The sequence below is a fragment of the Fringilla coelebs genome, assembly GCF_963513975.1.
Source record: "Fringilla coelebs genome assembly, chromosome: 9".
Taxonomy (NCBI): Eukaryota; Metazoa; Chordata; class Aves; order Passeriformes; family Fringillidae; genus Fringilla; species Fringilla coelebs.
The window spans coordinates 1,951,750-1,971,124 of record NC_140067.1 but is presented as its reverse complement, the minus strand read 5'-3'; the positions used below and the strand labels follow the sequence as shown (position 1 = coordinate 1,971,124).

The 19,375-nt window shown below is 48.3% G+C and overlaps 1 protein-coding gene across 1 annotated transcript in view; it reads left to right on the top strand.

Moving 5' to 3' along the window:
* Nucleotides 1-19,375, top strand: part of ROR1 (receptor tyrosine kinase like orphan receptor 1) — a 152,358-nt gene that overhangs the window by 89,967 nt on the left and 43,016 nt on the right. Inside the window, exon 2 of the mRNA XM_084211271.1 lies at nucleotides 11,766-11,837. Coding sequence (XP_084067397.1) covers nucleotides 11,766-11,837 — 72 coding nt within the window. The remainder of the gene's footprint in view (nucleotides 1-11,765; nucleotides 11,838-19,375) is intronic.

Below are 19,375 nucleotides of genomic sequence, written 5' to 3'. Positions count from 1 at the left end.
AACAGGGGATCCCCTGGAATTTCATAACCCTGGGGCTGCTCTGGGGTTTGCTCCTGGGGAAGGAACAGGGGATCCCCTGGAACTGCTCTGGGGTTTGCTCCTGGGGAAGGAACAGGGGATCCCCTGGAATTTCATAACCCTGGAGATGCTCTGGGCTTTGCTCCTGGGGAGGGAACAGAGGGTCCCCTGGAATTTCATAACCCTGGAGCTGCTCTGGGGCTTGCTCCTGGGGAAGGAACAGGGGATGCCCTGGAACTTCATAACTCTGGAGCTGCTCTGGGCTTTGCTCCTGGGGAGAGAACAGGGGATCCCCTGGAATTTCATAACTCTGGAGCTGCTCTGAGGTTTGCTCCTGGGGAGGGAACAGGGGATCCCCTGGAACTGCTCTGGGATTTTCTCCTCAGGGAGAGAACAGGGGATCCCCTGGAACTTCATAACTCTGGAACTGCTCTGGGCTTTGCTCCTGGGAGAGAGAACAGGGGATCCCCTGGAACTTCATAACCCTGGAACTGCTCTGGGATTTTCTCCTCAGGGAGAGAACATGGGGTCCCCTGGAACTTCATAACTCTGGCACTGCTCTGGGCTCTGCTCCTGGGGAGGGAACAAGGGGTCCCCTGGAACTTCATAACCCTGGCACTGCTGTGGGCTTTGCTCCTGGGGAAGGAGCAGGGGGTCCTCTGGAATTTCCCAAACCCTGGCACTGCTGTGGCTTTGCTCCTGGGGAAGGAGCAGGGGGTCCCCTGGAAGTTCATCTGGCCGTCCCGCTGTGCTGTGTGTTTATTTGGATTGCCTTGCCTTCCAGAGGGAGCCTATATCCATTTCCAGCCTAACGAGTTCCTTAAAGCATGGCAGTTGCCACGGCTTTGAAACCTAATCCCTGTGGCTCTGCAGTAGCGCTACACCAAATGCCGAGCTCCTTGTTTGTCGAGCTAATAAAAAAATCATCAGTGGTTTATCCTTCCGTGAGGCTTCCGCGCCTGCTGAAGCGCTCAGGGCTGGGCGAGCGGCTCTGCCCCGCTCCTGCTGATTTTCCATTGTACAGGCTGGTAACTTTGGGACACCCTGGGCTGGTGTACAGGCTGTCAACTTTGGGACACTCTGGGTTGGTGTACAGGGTGTCAACTTTGGGACACTCTGGGCTGGTGTACAGGCTTTTGGGACACTCTGGGCTGGTGTACAGGCTGTCAACTTTGGGACACTCTGGGCTGGTGTACAGGCTGTCAACTTTGGGACACCCTGGGCTGGTGTACAGGCTGTTAACTTTGGGACACTCTGGGCTGGTGTACAGGCTGTTAACTTTGGGACAGTCCGGGCTGGGATTTTGTCACTCCGGGGTCACGAAGCCCATAGACGTTTGTGCTGCTGGGTGCAATTAAGGTGAAGGCTCGTGAGGTCTTAATTGTGTTTTTTACAAGTGGCTCTTCTGCACGGACAAAAGCAGCTCTGGCTGAGCTTTGGGAATGCAGAAGGATTGCTGCATCATGTCGGGATTCAGGAGATTGATTTGGTCAAACCTTTGGATTTGGGGGCTGTTGTTAGGCTGCCAGCATGGGGCTGCCAGTGCTGAGCTCTTCGTGCCTGGGACGGGATGGGATTCCCTGGAATATCCTTGGAAATCATGGAGAATGCAGAGGATGCTTCAGCCACTGATGAGACTCAAGATCCCCCCAAAAGCAGCAGTGAAAATAAATTTGCTTAAGTTTGGATTTAATTTTAGTGAGTACCTGGATCCCGAAGATCCCGCTGAACCTTGGATTTAGGAAAGTTTCTTACAGTAAATAAGTTGTAACTGTGGCTAAATCAATTCACTCCTTCCATCAATGAAGGGATTAAAAGGAAACCTCTGGAGCATCGCTGTAAACCTTTTGTGCAGACTAATTACCTGCATAATTGCTTTTGTTGGCCATGTGAGGACAGCCTGGATCAGAAGTGCCACGAGGGCAGGACAAGGGGCAGGACAAGGACAGCCTGTGCTGAGATTGAAACCCAACCCAGAGCCATGAGCAGGGAGTTCAGTGCTCACCTCCCCGAGCCCCTGCCCTCTCTGGAGGCTGCTAATAAACACTAATTAGCTGGAGGGCCTTGGTTTGCCCTTGTCTCTGGGGGATGTGGGTCAAGCTCCCAAGGAGCCTCAGCTGGGCCCAGCTCTCCACAGAGCAGCTCTTACAAGTGGCATCTGCTCGACTCAAAGCAAAATTTAAGAAAACAGCCTTTTAGCAGAAGAAATGAAGTTTTAAATCCACCTCCCGAGCCTGCCTGGGATCAGACCTGTGTGGGTTTTAGGGTGTAAGTTCCTCCTGAACAATCAATGTAGCTCAGTCCCGGCTTGGCCAAAGCATCCAGCTCTGGCATCAGTTAAATATTTACATTCCCCCTTTTTTATATATAAATTGTGCTCTATTAGCATAGGTTTCACAGTGTGGCCTTGTCTTTCAGCCTCTGGCTGCAGTTGGCAGTTTGTGCATTAATCACCATCGAGCCATGTAAGATCCGAGGCAGGAGGCTGCAGCCATCAACCAGGCAGCATTTACTGCTCCATCACGGGCAGCCAATAAGTCATGGGGCAACGTCTGCCTCGTAGCACGAGGATCTGCAAGGAAAGGCAGCGTGTTTTCGCTGGGGAGGCTGCTGTGGGTTTAAGGAGCAATTGTTCCAGGCGCTCCCATTAATTCATCAGCTGACACGGGCCCCGTTTTTCGTCGCCGCAACAAAAATAATTATCGGGCTCGGAGAAGTCACGGTGGATTTGCACATGGCAGCCTTCTGCTGTAATTCTCTGCCCAGGTTATAAGGGTTTAATTGTGGCTCGCTGCTCTCCTCGTCCTCTGCAGTCGGCCGCGGCCCCCGAGCGCTGAGGTGCGAGGAGTTACGGCGTGCCGCGATTTATGGGCGATGTAAATGATTTCTTGTTTGCCCTCCCCGGGCTTGGCTGCCTTTGCCTTCTTTTGAGCCTTTGTGGGTGGATTTAGTGCAGTGGCACTGATGGAAGCCAGGGCCGAGGCAGCAGGTGCAGCCCTGTCCAGCCACTTCATCCTCGTCTCCAAACACGTCTGTCCCAAGCCCATGGTCTGCTGCTGGGGAGGGAAATACACAGGAACCCGTGCCAGGAGAGGGGCAGCCCCCAGAATGCCTGTGCCTGGCATTGGTGCCCTCAGGAGAGCAAATTCCCTGAGGAAATGTGGGCTCTGGATCACTTGGGGTCACAAGCACAGGTAGGTGTGAGAAGCCATACTCACTTTCGAAAAATTTAAAAAAGGTTGATTAAACCCTGATCAAAAATACAACAGAGGACTGAATAGAGAAAATATGACAGTGCTGGGAGCAGAGGATTCACCCACACAATGGAGGTTATGCCTTTTAACCCTTTAGCCCTCCCCAAAGTTCTGTCCCTCCACTCCTTCACTGTCCAGTGGTGGAGATCACTTCCTTCAATCTTGACTGGAGGTCAGGTGTTGTCACAGCGATGAGCCGGCCCTCCCAAATGTCCCAAACCCAGGCCAGCCCTGAGAACAACACAAGGGGGGGAAAACATAACCATAAATCTATCAAACTTCTCCCATATATATAAAGTCCATAAAACTTCTCCCATATATATAAAGTCCATAAAACTTCTCCACATATACATGATATTTGCCTTTTCATTGTGAGAGTCAACCATCACGTTACTCATCCATCACAGCAGGCTTTGCAAGGGAGGCTCTGGAGGTATCTCAGCACTTTTCAGGCTCCAGAAATTTGGGAGGGAAATCTTCTTCTTCTCTGACAGCCCAGGTGTTGCTGTGCCACAGCGTTGCCTCCCAGTGCTCCTTCCATCCCTCTCTGGACTCTTCCTCACCATTCCTGGCACTGAAGAATCTTCACATAATGGTGCCCCAGGACATCCTTCTCCTTCTCCATTCCCTCGTGATATCCTGATGGGTTTTTATGATTCCTCTGTTTCTTGTCACCTCTGGACGGCTTTTTGCTTCCTTCTCTTGCAGTTTTCTTTGGGTGCTTCCCATTTCCACTTTCTCTTCTCTCTTTCTGCCAGTCTGAGATGCCCAGAAAAGCTCATGGCATGGGAAAAAACCCAGGTGAGTTTGGAGAGATGGGAAATCTGCATTTATTATGCAAATTCCCAACCTCTGTAAATTTGCCTGACTAGCAGCTCTGCTGTGCCCCCTTCCAGTGTTACAACTCCAAGGATGCACCGGACTCTGGATCCATATCCATTAAAACCTCTTTTTTATGGGCAGGAAAACACAGTGCTCCTCCAACATCCCTGGTATTTCAGGCTGAGCAGAGCACAAACAGTAATTCCCAGAAAAACCCTCTGAAAATTCTGTGAGTTGGTGCAGTGCAGGACGGCTCCGGTCCCACCTGAGCGGTGCCATCCCAGGAATGTGGTGCTCCAGGTCTGCTCCGAGTGCCCTGAAGAGCCATGGTGGCCACATTTCTCCAGCTCAGAGGCACAAAGGCTCCTCTGTGAGCTGGGAGATGCTGGCCCTCGGCCAAGTGGCCATTTCTTTTCTTCACTCCCTGTCATTAAAGCTGTGGCTTGCTCCAGGGCGCAGTGTTTTGCTCTTCTTAAGTGGAACTGTTAACGACCCAATTTGGAGTCCTGTAAAGTGCACCCAGATTCCACGGTGACTTCTAAATCCATCTAACATTAATGATAATCTGTAATTAATAGCTGCAATCAAAAGGAATTGTAGGGCGGTAATTAGAAATTTAGGATTAAGGTATTAGCATATAAAACCTCTTAAAAACCTCTTCTTCCAAGAGATGGCTCCCATCCCGCGGAAGAAAACAATTTTTAACTGATATGACCTTAGCCAAAGATCAAGCTACTAAAAATACTGACTAGAGGAAGGCAGCAGGCTGCTGCCAAAACATCTGAAGGTATGTGAAGAGTTTGCAGAGACTCAGACATAGCAATCACATCATTTTCTGATGACTTTGAGATTCAAGAGCAAACCTTAAGAATTACGTTTTTGAGAAGGAGTTTTCATGTCCCCAGGAGCCTTTTGGGGTGGGTTTTATTGGAACCCCCAGGGACTGCCCCCCTCTGGGCCAAAAGCTGGTGTGTCCTCATGGGAGTGACCAGATCTGCAGGAAGAGGGAAGGCAGAGGGCTCAGGTGCATGAAGCCCTGAAACCATAAACTGGGCGCTGGGATTCCTCCTAAATGGGTTATCCTTGCCTTTATGTCCAGCTCTGGTGAGCTGGAAGGTTTAGAAGGACTCCCAGGCAGAGAGGCCCTGCTGATGACAGTGCCAGTAGCAGTGCTGAGGTGCTCTGATAGATGGAAGGGCTGGGATATAAATGAAGTTCCTAACAATTTCCAGTCCTGCACTAAATGAAATCATCCTTCTGCACGTCTCTCTTTTGAAGCTGGAAATGAATGTCTCGTGGATTTGAAATCCACAGAGCCTGAGTTGTTCACTGGTGTTGAAAATTCCCTATCTAATGCCAATTATTAACCTGCCCAGGGCTATCAATAATGATAACACTGCAGATAAAGAACACCTAGATGTGCAGGAGTTTCACATTTTAAGGGGTGGGACAAGATTAACCATTTGAAGGTTGTTGGCACCCCACAACTTCATCTCTGCATGGAGCAGCCTGGGGAGCTCCAGAGGATCCCTCACCAGCAGAGAATGCATATTGGACACGGTGCTGATAGTTTGGAACTCTGGAGGAATCATTTAAATCCTGTGAGGAGCAGCTGAGGGAGCTGGGGGGCTCAGCCTGGAGAAAAGGAGGCTCAGGAGGGACCTTCAGGCTCTGCACAGCTCCTGGCAGGAGGGGACAGCCAGGGAACAGGGACAGGATAGGGAATGGCCTCAGGCTGTGCCAGGGGAGGCTCAGGTTGGATATTGGAAAGAATTTCCCCATGGAAAGGCTGGTCAGGACTGGAAGGGGCTGCCCAGGGAGGGTTGGAGTGCCCATCCCTGCAGGAGGCACTCAGAGCTCTGGGCTGGGGACAAGGTGGGCATTGGGCACTCAGAGGATCCTCCAAGCCTTTTCCAACCTCTGGCATTCCAGGATTCTGTGGTCTGGTAAACTCTTCCCCTCTGGGTCTGCCCAGGGAAGGTTCTGGCAGAACCCCCTTTCCCTTTGCTTTCTCAGCCATGCACTCAGCAGGATTCATAACAGGGGAAATGCCATCGTGCAGCATCTCACCCTCCTCACCAGGGACAGCTTTATCAGGTCTGCTCTGGACAGATTTCATTGTGTACAATTGTAGGCTCTTGTTATCCAAAATATTCAAAATAGCAGCTTCACCTGAGCATGGAAGGGGGAGGCATCTTGCAGGAGTATGTTTTAACATGGGCTGGTTTTTTTAAATAATCCATGGGAGGTTTGTCCTGTGGGATGAGGAGGGATGAGGATTTGTATCCCTAGGGTTTGACCTGTGCTATCACAGACTATTAAAGGCAGCAGATTCTCCTTGAGAGACACCTGCCTTACTCAAAGAGCAGAAAAGCTCAACAATTCCCCATCTCCTTGCACTTTTCCTTCACTCAGCTGACTGAAGTATTCACAATTCCCACCTCCTTTGGAAACAGGGGATTTCTAATGCCATCAGAGAGGAACTGATGTCCTGAAAATCCTTCCACATATTAAATGTATAAGCAAAATTTGAGATTAGAAATTTCAGGATGGTGCCAGCTTTTAAACAGACAAGAAAATTAGTAAATAATGGGTTGTATCCATTAGAGTCTGCCTAAATTTCCTTCAGCAGCTCTGGGGTGGGCTGTGAAGAGGCTGGAAAGTGGCTGATTGCAAAATGGAATATCTGGGAGATCAGATGGAAACGTGTGGGGAGCTCACAAAGGATCCGGGGAACAGAGAATGCAAAAGGCAGAAAAGGAAGATGAGGGAGATAGGACCGAGAGGCAAAACAGCCAGGAGGCAGATCTGTGGCAAGATCCTGGAAGGGATCAGTCAGGTAGGAACCAGACAGAGGGAAAGATGAAGTGTTGGTCTGGAATGTGCAGAAAAGCAAAAAAATACCGAGCACTTAGGATAATTAGCCTTTCTCTAAGTCTGTATAACTTTCTCTGCCATTCCTGTTTTGCTGAAGTTCTATCCAAGTGGGAGAGCAGAGGAGTTTGTTTGCTGGAGAGATTTTCTTCCCCTCTTTAAGGGGGGGTTGATGCTTCTGGTACATCTGCAGCTATAAAATGTTCACGGGTGATTTGGCCAAAGAGAGCTGTGCCTAAATCCCCTGTGAAGTTGTCCTGCCCTGACCCTGCTGCCAGCGTGGGATAACTCCCCGTGTGTGTCTGCAGTCCTGTCTTGCCCAATCTTGTTTTTAATGTCTCGGGAAATTGGGCTTTTATCACTTCCTTAGGCAAATTCCTTCACTGGATAACAAAGCTCACTCGGGGAAGGCTTTCTGCTCAGATTCAGCGAGAGGCTTGCAAATGGAAAACTTTTTCCGATGTTAAACATGAATTCTGAATAGTTTATCTTATAATTCTGACTTCTAACTCCTTCTCCAAACACCTCCTTGTTGTGTTTGCTTTTTGGGTATCATGCAGTGAGATCTGAATTGCAATCACATTCATTTTTCTATCAGAACAAAGAAATTACTCCTGATGATAAAGTAATTGTATCAATTCGGTATAGCATGGGGGTATAGAATGCAAAGGATGCACTTTGAATGTTTTGTTTGCATGTTTTAACAGGACTTATTTTGCACCTTAAAAAGGTGGGATTTCTATCTCTGCCCCAAAGAAGGTCCATCCAGGCCATGCCTCCACTGGATGTGTCCATTCCTCCTCTTAGCATCCATCATTCCTGGTGCCCTGCAGTCTGGCAAGCAGGATATCCTCATTTCTCGACTTACTTTGCTCTCTCCTTTTTTCTGTACAACAGATTTATTTCCCATTCAAATTTTCAATTATTTCTGGGCTTGATGTCATCTCAGTTATCTTCTTTCTTTGACTTATTGTCTCATCTTACAAATGCAGGTACAGCTTTTTGTAAACCTTACTGAAGTTTATTTAATCACAAAGGCTTTACAAGGCCTGACGTGTGAAATTCACTCCAGGCTTGTGCAATATGGTGATAAAATCAGATCTTGGCCAACTTCTCTGTGGGAAGTGTGTTTGAATACACTTTACTTGGCTTTTCACAGCCTGTTGTGACTTCTCATTAACTTAAACCCAATGTTTCTTCATAGGTTGGAACAGATAATTATCTTGCCAGTGTTAAGAAGAGTCATCATTCATCTGGAATTATTCCATGGATAAATAAAACCTTAACAGGATAATGGCTCTGTTTGCTGATCACATTTCTCAGGCTGACTCTTCTTCCAAACAAATCGAATTGTTCAAGGTGAAGCAGGCATCAGGGAAGTTTTAAGAAGTAAAAATTAGTTTCTAAACTCCACATTCAAAATTCAGTTGCAATATTGACAGGACAAGTAGAAACAGCCTCAGGCTGTGCCAGGGAAGGGTCAGGTTGGACACCAGGAGGAATTTCCTCATGGAAGGGGTGGTCAGGCACTGGAAGGGGCTGGAGTCCCCATCCCTGGATGTGTCCCAGGAACAAGGGCTGGTGACAAGGTGGGGACTTGGAATTGATGGCCTTGGAGGGATTTTCCAGCCTGGGTAATCCTGTGATTCTGTGATCTGATATTAGGCAGATCTTTTTCCCCCTGTTTTGAGGAGGTGACAGCAATGGACAAGTCTGTGCCAGTGCCCCAAGTGCTGTGAGCAGATCCCTGACTCATCCCTTCCCAGGGCTGGCTGGGAACTCACCTGGAGTTATCCCAGAGCTTTTCCAAGGGGAGGTGGCAGCACTCTCACTTTCCTGCAATCCTGAGTCATCACAGGTAGAGATGGAATTCAGGGATGTCTCCTGCACCTTTTTTCTGGGATGTTTTCTTCTCCTTGGGGTGGTTTGTTCCTACATGGTGTAGCTGCTCTGTGAGTTCCCTTCAATCTAATAAAGTGGTTATTTATTATGGGCACAGTGATGCTTTGCTCTTCTTTGGAACATTAATTGAGGAATATCAGAAAATCACCTGTCACCAGCCTGCAGAACTCCCACAAACAGGAAACTTTGGTCATCTAATGTGGTTTCTCCTGTAGCTGAGCTGAGGGCTGTCTGCTCTGTGAGATTCACAGTCATGTTTTCAAAGCCTGGTTAAGAAAACATCAATATGAACACTCTGGAGTTTTAAAAACCAAAATACTGCATGTGGTCATTGTGTTGTCAGTTGTGGAGCTTCAAATAACAAATGCTGCATGTGGTCACAGCGTTGTTAGCACTGCCTGTTTAATTTTGGTTAGTGTGTGTTACCTGTTGGCAGAATTCAGTTGTTTTGTGGGCTCTTCACACTAAAATATTTCCAGGTGAGCCAAAGCAGCTCCAGAAAATCCACTGTGGAGTGCCAGCCATGAGTGTGGGACTGAGGAAAGCATTGCCTGTGGGTTTGAGCTGTGCCTGTGCACACAGGGATGAACCACTCTGGTCCCAGTGATGCCACCTCAGATCCCACTCTTGGAGGGGTTTTCCCACAGGAGTTGTCCTTTTTATTGGCATAAATAGGGACATATAAGGGTGAGGAGGGAGAGGGAACCAAGCATCCCAACCTCTGGCACAGCCTGACCCCACCAGCTCCTGAGCAGTGTCTGCTCACTGGTTATTTGTCACCTACCCCCCATGACAGCAATACTGCCACTGGATCTGCTTTTTTGTCCTTAAACCCTGCAAATTTGAGCCATGTGGTCCTAAAAATGTGGATTAGAGAAGGGTTGTGTGGGTTAGAGAAGCTCAGCTGTTAATTAAAAGCAGAGAATGAGAAGGGATGGGCTCAGTGGGCCAAAATCTCAGCTGGTGCCAATGGTGCCACTGCTGGCTGTGCCACCTCCCTGTGCCCAGGGCTGTCCCCAGCAGTGGCTTCTGCCCTGGGGAGCTGCACAGGCCAGGCTGTGCTCCTGGGGGAGTGGGAATGTAATTTACACTGGGAATACTTGGCAGAGTGTTGGAGAAGCAGTGCTGCCAGGTGGGCTTTTAAGCCAGGCTTTATTTATAAAGAGGGCACGGGCTGTGGGTTTGTGGGACCTGCTGTTTACAATTCCTGGTGATTTTTTAACCCAACAGAAGAGTTGCCAACATGTCAAATAAAGGCAGAACATCTTTGCATATCCTTGCATGCCACGTTCTGTGAGTGAAATCTGGGAATAAGATAAAGGATGGTGTCAAAGCAAAATGAATGCACTTCAGAGCATTCCTGGTCTCTAACTCACAGATCCCAACTCTGCCTTCCCTGTGCACCTCTGAGATCACCCAGCACTGGGGGTCCCTCCAGGGTGCAGGATGGGCTGTGGGATGCTCATTTTCAGTGCATTTTCCATGACTGGCACCCTGACCACTGCTTGGTTTGATGTCACCTTCCCTGTCCCACACTCAGTGCTGTCCAACATCGCTCTCCTCCTGCTCCAGGTCAGGTTCCTCAGGGCTGGCTGGGCACAGGGAATTAGGAGGTGCTCTGCTTTCCCATGCCCTGGAATGTGTGTGCACACCCCTTCTTCCCACCCTCCCACCATCCCTCTCTAAAGCTCCTATCACATCTGTGACCCCAAAAGCCTTCCCTGATGCCTGAGTAGCCTCACAGGTTGCAGGTGGATCTGCTGGGAGAGGGAGACACTAAATCCTGGATGAAGTTTGGAATGTTCTACTATGACCTAGAGCTGAGGCAGGACATGCTGGCTTAACACCAGCCTCCCTGTGATTTGCTGTTCAAAATATAAGTACAGAATTAAATCCATAAATATATAGATACAAGTAGTAAATATAAGACTTAAATCCATTCAGCTTTTTCCTGAAGAGGAAGGAATTCTCCCAGCAAAGAGCAGGCACTGCAGGGGTTCAGATCAGTATTTCCAGCCCTGTTTCCAGGAGTTTTTATACAAGAATCCCTGTTAACTTCAGTGTATAAACCACATCCCTTCTCATGCACATGGGCTTCATAGATAACACCTTCAGCATCCTCAGCACTGTGTTTCCCTCGGCTCTACCACTGCCTCTCTAAAACCCCTGGGGAAATTTTAGGGTGGGTCAAGACCATCCCAAAGATTGGCTGTGATGCCTCAAGTTTTAGCTTTTCTATTTTTCACATTCTGTGCTGCTTCAGTGTGTGGGTCTGGGATTCATATTATGGGATGGTGAGCTCTGTGCACAGAGCAGGAGACAAAACAATTCCTGCTCCAGCTGGGCACCAAGGACAAATGATCCAAATCTCAGCCCAGGAGCACAAACCCCGTGGGCTGGAGAGAGAAAAACAAGCAGGGTGGGACTGCAGGGGCTGAAGCTGGGATGGGACAATGAACTGCAAGGTGCAAATGGAGCAGAGCTGATCCCAGGGAGAGACCCCGTGCCCGGCCGGGCATTTTGGGGCCATTTTGGTTCATCTTGGGTGCAGCCCTGGCTGGGCTCTGGTGCTGCCCCAGGTGGGTGCATGGAGGAGATCCTTTGGATCAATCCCTGCTTTATTCTGGAGCTCTGCCCAGCCCCTGCTCTGGGGCAGCCTGCACAAGGCATCAGCTGTTTAATTAGCACGAGGCCTCGCAGTGATCAGCATTGCCAAACAAACTCCAGCCCTGGCCCGCTGCCTTTTCCCCCTTGGCTGCTCCTGCTGCCCAGATGGCTCAGCCTGCCAGCACAGAGCATCAAATCATTTTATTCCTAAGACAGCAACTTGATTCCTGATGATATAGAATCCATATATTAACAGCATCTCGTGGTTTTTCTCTTTTCCCCTTCCAGGAGTGAATTCCTCGCTTGTTGCTGATTTCATGCCCACGTCCTCATGGAACATCTCAAGTGAATTAGATAAAGGTAAGCAGGCAGAAAAAACCCCAAACCCACCTGAATTCAGATTTTAAAATCTCCATTTTTCTTGACTTGACCAAATCATCAAACAAAGGGGATCAGGGGGTATTCAAGATAAACCTCATTTGCCTCGGGATCCTTTGACATTTAATTCCATGTTTGTTTCTTGTACCAAGAAATTGTTCCACAGGGCAAAAATATTTCAAGATATTCTGTTACATGTTTTTTTCTGGTGGATCTTGGGATTTGAACTCAAAATTCACAAGCATCAGGCACTCCATTTGCTCTGATGTGTTTTATTACGAAATTTTGAGGCTTTAATAATACAAAATACATTTGCAGGTGGTAATTAGGTGTAATTTGGAGCTCTCCAAGGGGTATATATTTTTCAAAAATGAGAGATTTATCATTCTTCTTCATTTTGTAAATTAAGCACTGCTAATTTAAGGCAAATTGCTGAGATTCCCTCATTGCAAGGCAGTGGCTGCAGCTCCTGAGTCAAACCTGTACATCCTTGAGGATGCTCTTAGCCACCCTCACTGTGCAATTTGCCAACCACTTTTCATTTGCCAGCCATTTACTGCTGAGATGGAAATTTCCCACAGTGGAATTCTGCCCCAGATGATTTTCCCAACTGTTTTTGTCTGGTTTGTTACTGGTTTTTTGAACATGTGTTCATAATGTTTGATGTTTATGCATAAATATGTTTTCTGTGCTTAAGGATGAGGAGAATATGTAATTCTGGGTACTTTGGGTTGATCCTTTCACATCTGCCTTCCCAGCAGGGAAGGAGCAGGACTTTGTGGTGATCCAGGACACAGCAGGGAAGATGAAAGTCAAAGGGCTGGTGTTGCTGGTGGGAAAGGGAGGAAAGCAGAGAATTCCCAAATCCCAGCAAATGGCTGAGGGAAGGAGACTGAATACAGTTCTTATGTCCCTGCAGGGATTCACCCAGGTGCTCATGGCAGGTCTGGGCTGTGCTCAGGGAACATCCCAGAGCTGGGGAGGAGTGAAGCTGGTGCTTCCCCCAGGCAGGAGCACGGAATCACAGACTGCTTGGGGCTGGGAGGGACCTTAAAGCCCATCAGTCCCACCCCAGGGACACCTCCCACCATCCCAGGCTGCTCCAGCCCCTTCCAGCCTGGCCTTGGACATTCCAGGGATCCAGGGACAGCCACAGCTGCTCTGGGCACCAGTGCCAGGGAAGGATTTCTTCCTGATATCCCTTCTAAACCTCCTCTCTTTCCATGTTTGGCAGTTTTCTTTGGTTTATCAGAAGCAGGAAATAATTAAGTGGCCCAGAAAATAAAACTCAAAAGTTTGGAAAAGCCAGAGAAGGCAAAACTTGGACTTTGAAGAGTCCAGGCTCTGTGTGGTTGAACCATCTCTCAGGTACCTCCATGGCACCTGTTGCTGAGCTGGAGATATTGTCAGGAACAGGTAAAACGAAGTTCCCGGCTTCTAATCCACCTGGAATGCGGCAATTAGCGCTTTGGGCTGAGTCCCGCATTCCTGGGGGATTACCGGCCCTTTGCTGCGCCTCATTAGCATTTACAGCGCTGGCAGCTGCCACACCTAAACTGGGATTTACATACGGCGTTAAAACAAAGCCTTTGTGCCCGAAAAGCTTCGTCAGAGGGGCGGCTTCTCGCCGGGCTCCTGCCAGCAGAGGCACGCAGGTTTTGTCTTGTCTCACCTGGGCTTTCATGTGGGAGCTGCTGCTTCCCTCAAAGCCCTGAAACTGCAGCTTGGACCAAGGCAACGCTGAGCTGGGCGCTGGAAACCTCCGAGGAGAAAATGAGGCTCGGTTCCCATTTGTTTTGCATCTCAAGGAGTGTCCTGGTTTGAAAGGACAGGTGTCTGCTAAGGAGGGCAGGAGCCTCCCCTGAAATGGAGAATGTAACCCCCCCTTCCCTCTGAATTATTATCATTTTGAAATTAAGGGGCTCTCAGGCAAAGAGATGGGAGCAGGAATAACAGTTCTTTAGTAGGAAAATTAAAATGCAAGAGTACAAACCAACCCTGTCAGAGTCAGTGGGTCAGGGGGGTGGCACAGTCCCATCCCATAGGGTGGCACAGTCCCATCCCATGGGGGTGGCACAGTCCCAGGATCCTGCCCAAGGGGGGAGTTTTCCTCTGCAGCTCCAGGGCTGCTGGAGATGGGCCTGCTCTCCCTCTGGGAATGCAGGGCAGGAGAAAGCTGCTCCTCTGGGAATGCAGTGGGCAAAGGCTGCTGTGCTGTTCCAGGGCAGATTGGATCCAGGTAGGAATGCTTGGCTCCTCCCCTGGGCAGAGCATCTCCCCATGGGATGATGGAATTTGATCAGCCCTGCAGGGACACTCATGGCCATGGACAGCAGAGATCTACTGGAGGGAGGATGGGCTGTGGGAGAGATAAAGAAAACTGCCCCATGAACAGAGATAACTGCCCCAGCTCTGACAGATGGGGATGGAACACACAGCCCCAGCCACATCTTGCATTTCCAACCCAAGAAAAGGAGTCAAAATCCACTTGTCTTCCAGGAGGTCACGCTGCCATTGCAGTAAAACTCATTTTAAAGCCTGTTAAGTTTACCACATGAAAGTGGTTTCCAAGCAAATTTCCCAGTTAAATCCCTGCCTACTCTAAGTGGCTCCAACTCTACCTGCTGCCTTTTGGAAATGAACATCTCCTCCTCCTGCAAGTGCCCCGTGTTGGGGAAGGAGGAACAGCTTGATAATAATATTCTGCATTTTGAAATAATGACTTAATTTGGAGTTTTCCCTCGCTGGGTGAGTTCTGCAGTGATTATCTTACAACTGAGCCCTATTCAGGCTTCAATTTCTATTAAATAAGCTAAATTGACAGCATTAAACAGTTGCCTGTTTATTCTTTTTAGCAGGAAATGAATTTAAAAGAGACGCAGCCACCCGTGAAGAGCTGTTGAAAGCAACGATTGATGGGAGGGAGGAGGTGGTTTCTCACCAAAACCTTAAAAAAACAAACAAACTGGGCATAAAAAATAAAAAATAATCACTTTTTAAATGGGGGAGATTTAGCTTTAGAGATTTAGAGCATTTCTCTCTCTTTCCCTGCTGGTAAACCATGGTGTGCAGAGAGAATGCCACCAGGGAGAAAGAAATGAAAATATGATCCTATAAATATTTAATTCTATAAGGAGAAATAAGGGAAGTTGGGGGGAAAAGGGGCTGTGGTGGTAGGAAAAGCCCCATTCCAGGGGGCTGCTTGGTGGCAGCATGTGGAGCTTTCCACTGCCAGGTTTTTGGTTGAGATTCCCTTTGGTGGGGGGAGCCTGGAGCAGCCCCAGGTGGGACATCTCCCATGGGGCTGGGGTTCAAGAGGCTGGAAAAGCCTCATCCATGTGTATTCCTGCACAGAGATTTCTCCTTGGATTTCTCCTTCCCTGCATTTTGCCTCCTCTTCTGTCCCCTCTCACCCCCAGCTCTTTGTCTGGCAAAGCTTCCAGTTTCCCATCTTCTCTTCCTTCTTTAGAAGGGTGAAGAGCCCTGCATTCAGCTGCTCCTATCCCACAAAACAGATCATGGAAGGAGAGGCTTTTCCTTCTTCCATCCATCCCAGGTCAGTTTATTTACAAAGCAATAGGCCTGATTTGGAATGGGAGCCTATTTACATCTGCTACACTGGAGGAATTGTTTGGGATCTCTTCATCCTTAGGCAAAGATAATATTGGAGTCCTTGCCAGGAAAGAGTCACCTTTGGAATATTATTGGAAGTGTGAGTGGGACTCAGCTTCAGTGGCTGTTCATTCTGCAGGGCTGATAAGAGAGGGATGTGTGGTGCTGTTCACAGGGGTCCCAGGAAGAGGGAAGAGATGAGGATCTGACTCCATGTTTCAGAAGGCTTGATTGATTATTTTATGATATATATTATATTAAAACTATGCTAAAAGAATAGAAGAAAGAATTCCATCAGAAGGCTTGCAAAGAATAGGAAAAGAATGGAATGATAACAAAAGCTCCTGACTCTGAGTCTGAGCCAGCTGACTGTGACTGGCCATTAATTAGAAACAACCAACATGGACCAATCAAAATCCACCTGTTGCATTCCACAGCAGCAGATAATTAATGTCCACATTTTGTTCCTGAGGCCTCTCAGCTTCTCAAGAGAAAAATCCTAGCAAAGAGATTTTTCAGACAATATCAGAGCTGCAGTGATGCAGCTGCCCTGGAATGGATCCTCCCAGGGCCCCATTCCCACCTGCAGCCCCTTCCAGAGGCACAGGGATGTGTCCTGGCTGTGCCTGAGCTGCAGCTCATTCCTTTTGTTGGTTCCTCCTCCCAGGATCTCTCCCCTTGGTTCTTCAGCTTCCAAATAAAACCATTGCTGTGGGTTTTTCCCTGTTTTCCTTTTCCTTTTGTGGCCTATCAGCTCTGGCAAACAAGTATTTGGAACCATTTCCATTTCTAGACATCCACGATCCCAAGCCCAGACTCTGAGCTCCCCACAGCCTCTGTGGGGCACAGCACTTCCCAGTGCCTGGAACAAACATTCCCTGGAGAGCTTGGCAGAAGATTCAGCTGGGATTTATCCTTAACATTCAAAGCATATCAAGGATCACTGCATAACAGTGATCTGGGGATGCACAGCCCAAAATGAGTGTGCAGGGTCCAAAGAAGGGGTGGGAGAGGTGCAGTGTTTGGGACTGTGTGTCCTGAACTTCCTGGAGATCCTGGTGTGGGCAGGACATTCCCTGGAAGGGCTGGACAACAGCTCCAGCACAGCAGGAGGAAAATGCAGACAGGAAGGTCTGCAGGACATCAGGGGTGCAGCCAGGCTGCTCAGGGAGCCTTTGGCTCACCCTCACTGACAAATCCAGCCTGGAGCTGCCACCTTGGCACGTCCTCCCAGGCAGGGAAAGGACCTGGCTGGGAGTTCTTTGAGGGAAAATCTCAGTGATGTCCCATGGAGGATTTGACTCTTAGGCAAACTAGATCCCAAACAACATGAACACTACCAAACGTGGGGAAAACCAGGTGGGTCGAGGCCTCCTGCCTTTGGCCCCAGCCCTTCAGAGATTCCAGATTCTCCTTTGAAATCACTGGATGTGAATTTGATCCGTGTGCTGAAAGGGGAAGAATTACAGCTTTCACATTCATGCACAATTTACCTTTCTATTTTCCTTTATTATCTGGGGGATATGGGGTAAATCAGGCTCCCCTGATGGGGCTCAGGGTTCTGATTCGATTTGTGGGGTCCTGTTAGTAGCAGGGCAGTAAATTACTGCTACTTTGTTTGAAAATTTTTTTAGCCACAGTACATTAGCTCCTTTTGTTTGCTTTTCCACTGACGGAGTGCACGTTTTTATTTGAGAATTTGTGTTTCTTGAATGTCTCATTTATAAATAATACAGGGTGTGAAATTCGAAGGTCACAGAACACAGCCTGAAAATGAAACCACCCTGAGTAAATTTGGGCTTTCATGGCAAAAATCTTCCACAAAAAGCTGCACTTACATCAAATTTTTTGTATAATCTGAGTGTGTGCAGTGAATATTGACCATTGTACATAAGGTAACTATATATAATAACCATTTCCTGGCTCATCCAGCTATCTTTGTTTATTTGAAAGATTGATAGATCAGAGGGTCAAGGGACGTGTTTTATTGTACGTTTCTGTTCCAAATTTCCTGACATTTTTGGTTGAAAAAAAAAAAATAGACCTTTAAAAGGCACAGAAAGGGCTAATAAGAACCAGATCCTAAAGTGATGCTATGTCAAAATGTCAGAAATAACAGCTTTTCTTTGACTCCACTGCATTAATCTTGAGGCACATACCTTTCCATACACCCTCCCTTTAATGCTTGGCTTTTTCTTTGTGGCTCTTTACTGCAGAGCAGCTTCTAAAGTGACAACAAAATCCCTTGATGGTTTTCAGTAGTTGGCTTTATAGCTGGATGTGGACATTTGTTTACCTATTCCAAATCACCTTTTTTTTTTTTTTTGTGATAAAGTTTAGAGGTTTCCTACTTGGGCTATAAAACTGGTTCCTGAGTAAAGAAAAGGTTCATTTCCCCTCAACGTGACCTCTGAGACATCTGTCCTTAAACCTCAGAGATGTCTGATGAAAGGAGGGGCAGAAGCAACTCTCAAATGCACCCAAGAGTTCATGGAGAGCAGGGAGTTGCCCAGTTCCCACCCAAAAGCAGTGGGATTCAGGTTCCAGATCATTTGTTGGAAATCTTGTTTCCCTCCACAAACCCAGCACCGTCTCTAAGCTGCCAATTATCAGAATATCAAAATGAATTCTGAGACTCCCAGTGACACATGGAGATCTGAAAAGCCATCAGGCCTCCAGCTGTGCCCTGCCTGGTTGAGGTCAGGGAGTTGTCCTGGGTGGTACTGAACCCTCTGGATGGAGTCTGGGAAGGGAAAGTCCAGGACAGAACTTCCATCCCAAACTGGCTCCTGCACAGCTCTGAGGAAACCCACTGCAAGTAAAGCTGGGCAAGCTGAGGCAGCAGAAGGTTTCCTTTGTCCCACGACTGCAGACATTGGATATTTCCACGTGATTATCTGGACTTCTTGAACCCTGATATTTTTCAAGAGTTGCCAGATCATGACTTGAGTGCAGCATCTCCTCCCTCCCACTGTCATTCCTCTTGTTTATTCATTTAAAATAAGTGAAATTCCAAGTGGGAGTTTCCCTTTTACCCTTTTAATATCAAGGTCTGGTGACCAGACCCACGGGGAGTTGTCTTCCTCTGTGAGTGATGGGCAGATCCAGCAATCCATGGGGAATCCTTTCAATCCTTTTTTCCAAGGGATGTGTGAGGCCACGCTTCCATCAGAAATCCTGCTGCTTCCTTCCTTTTCATGGAGCAGCCAGCAAGCCCCTCCAGCATCTTCAGTCTGGTTGGACTCTGTGTGGCTGACCTGCTGCAAAGAGAATTGTTCCACATGGAAGGTTCCAGTGGAGTGAGCTCGGTGGCGGTGCCGATGTTGTGGGTACGGAGCAATCCAGGTGTGGCACCACACTGCACTCATGGACGATCCAAGGCCAGGAATGAATGAAAATGCAGCTTTCCCTGAGACACTTTTGGGCATTTTTCCAGCGTGTGCAGTGACAAGGAACCAGGGAGCTGCCAAACCTTTCAGTTCACAAACATAATTCAAGGTTCACAGAATCACAGAATGACTGGGCTGGGAGAGACCTCCAAGATCGAGTCCAGCCCAGCCCCAACACCCCAACTCAGCCCTGGCCCCCAGTGCCACATCCAGGCTTTGTTAAACACCCCCAGGGATGGGGCTGGATCAGCCTGGTCTAGGGGAAGGGTTTGGAATGAGCTGATGGCTGAGGTCCCTCCCAGCCCAGACATTCCAGGATTCCATAAATTCAATAAGCACCGGAATACTGGTGTCCCAGTGCCTTACTCCAGCCAGGACAGGTTCTGCTTTCTGTGCTGCAGTGCAGGTTTGAATCTTCAAATCCAGAATTCAACAACTTCTCCAGGCCAGCAGCTGGCAAAGGTGTCCCCACAGCTGCCTGAGGAAAGGTCTGGAGATGTTTGCAGAGAACTGTGTTGT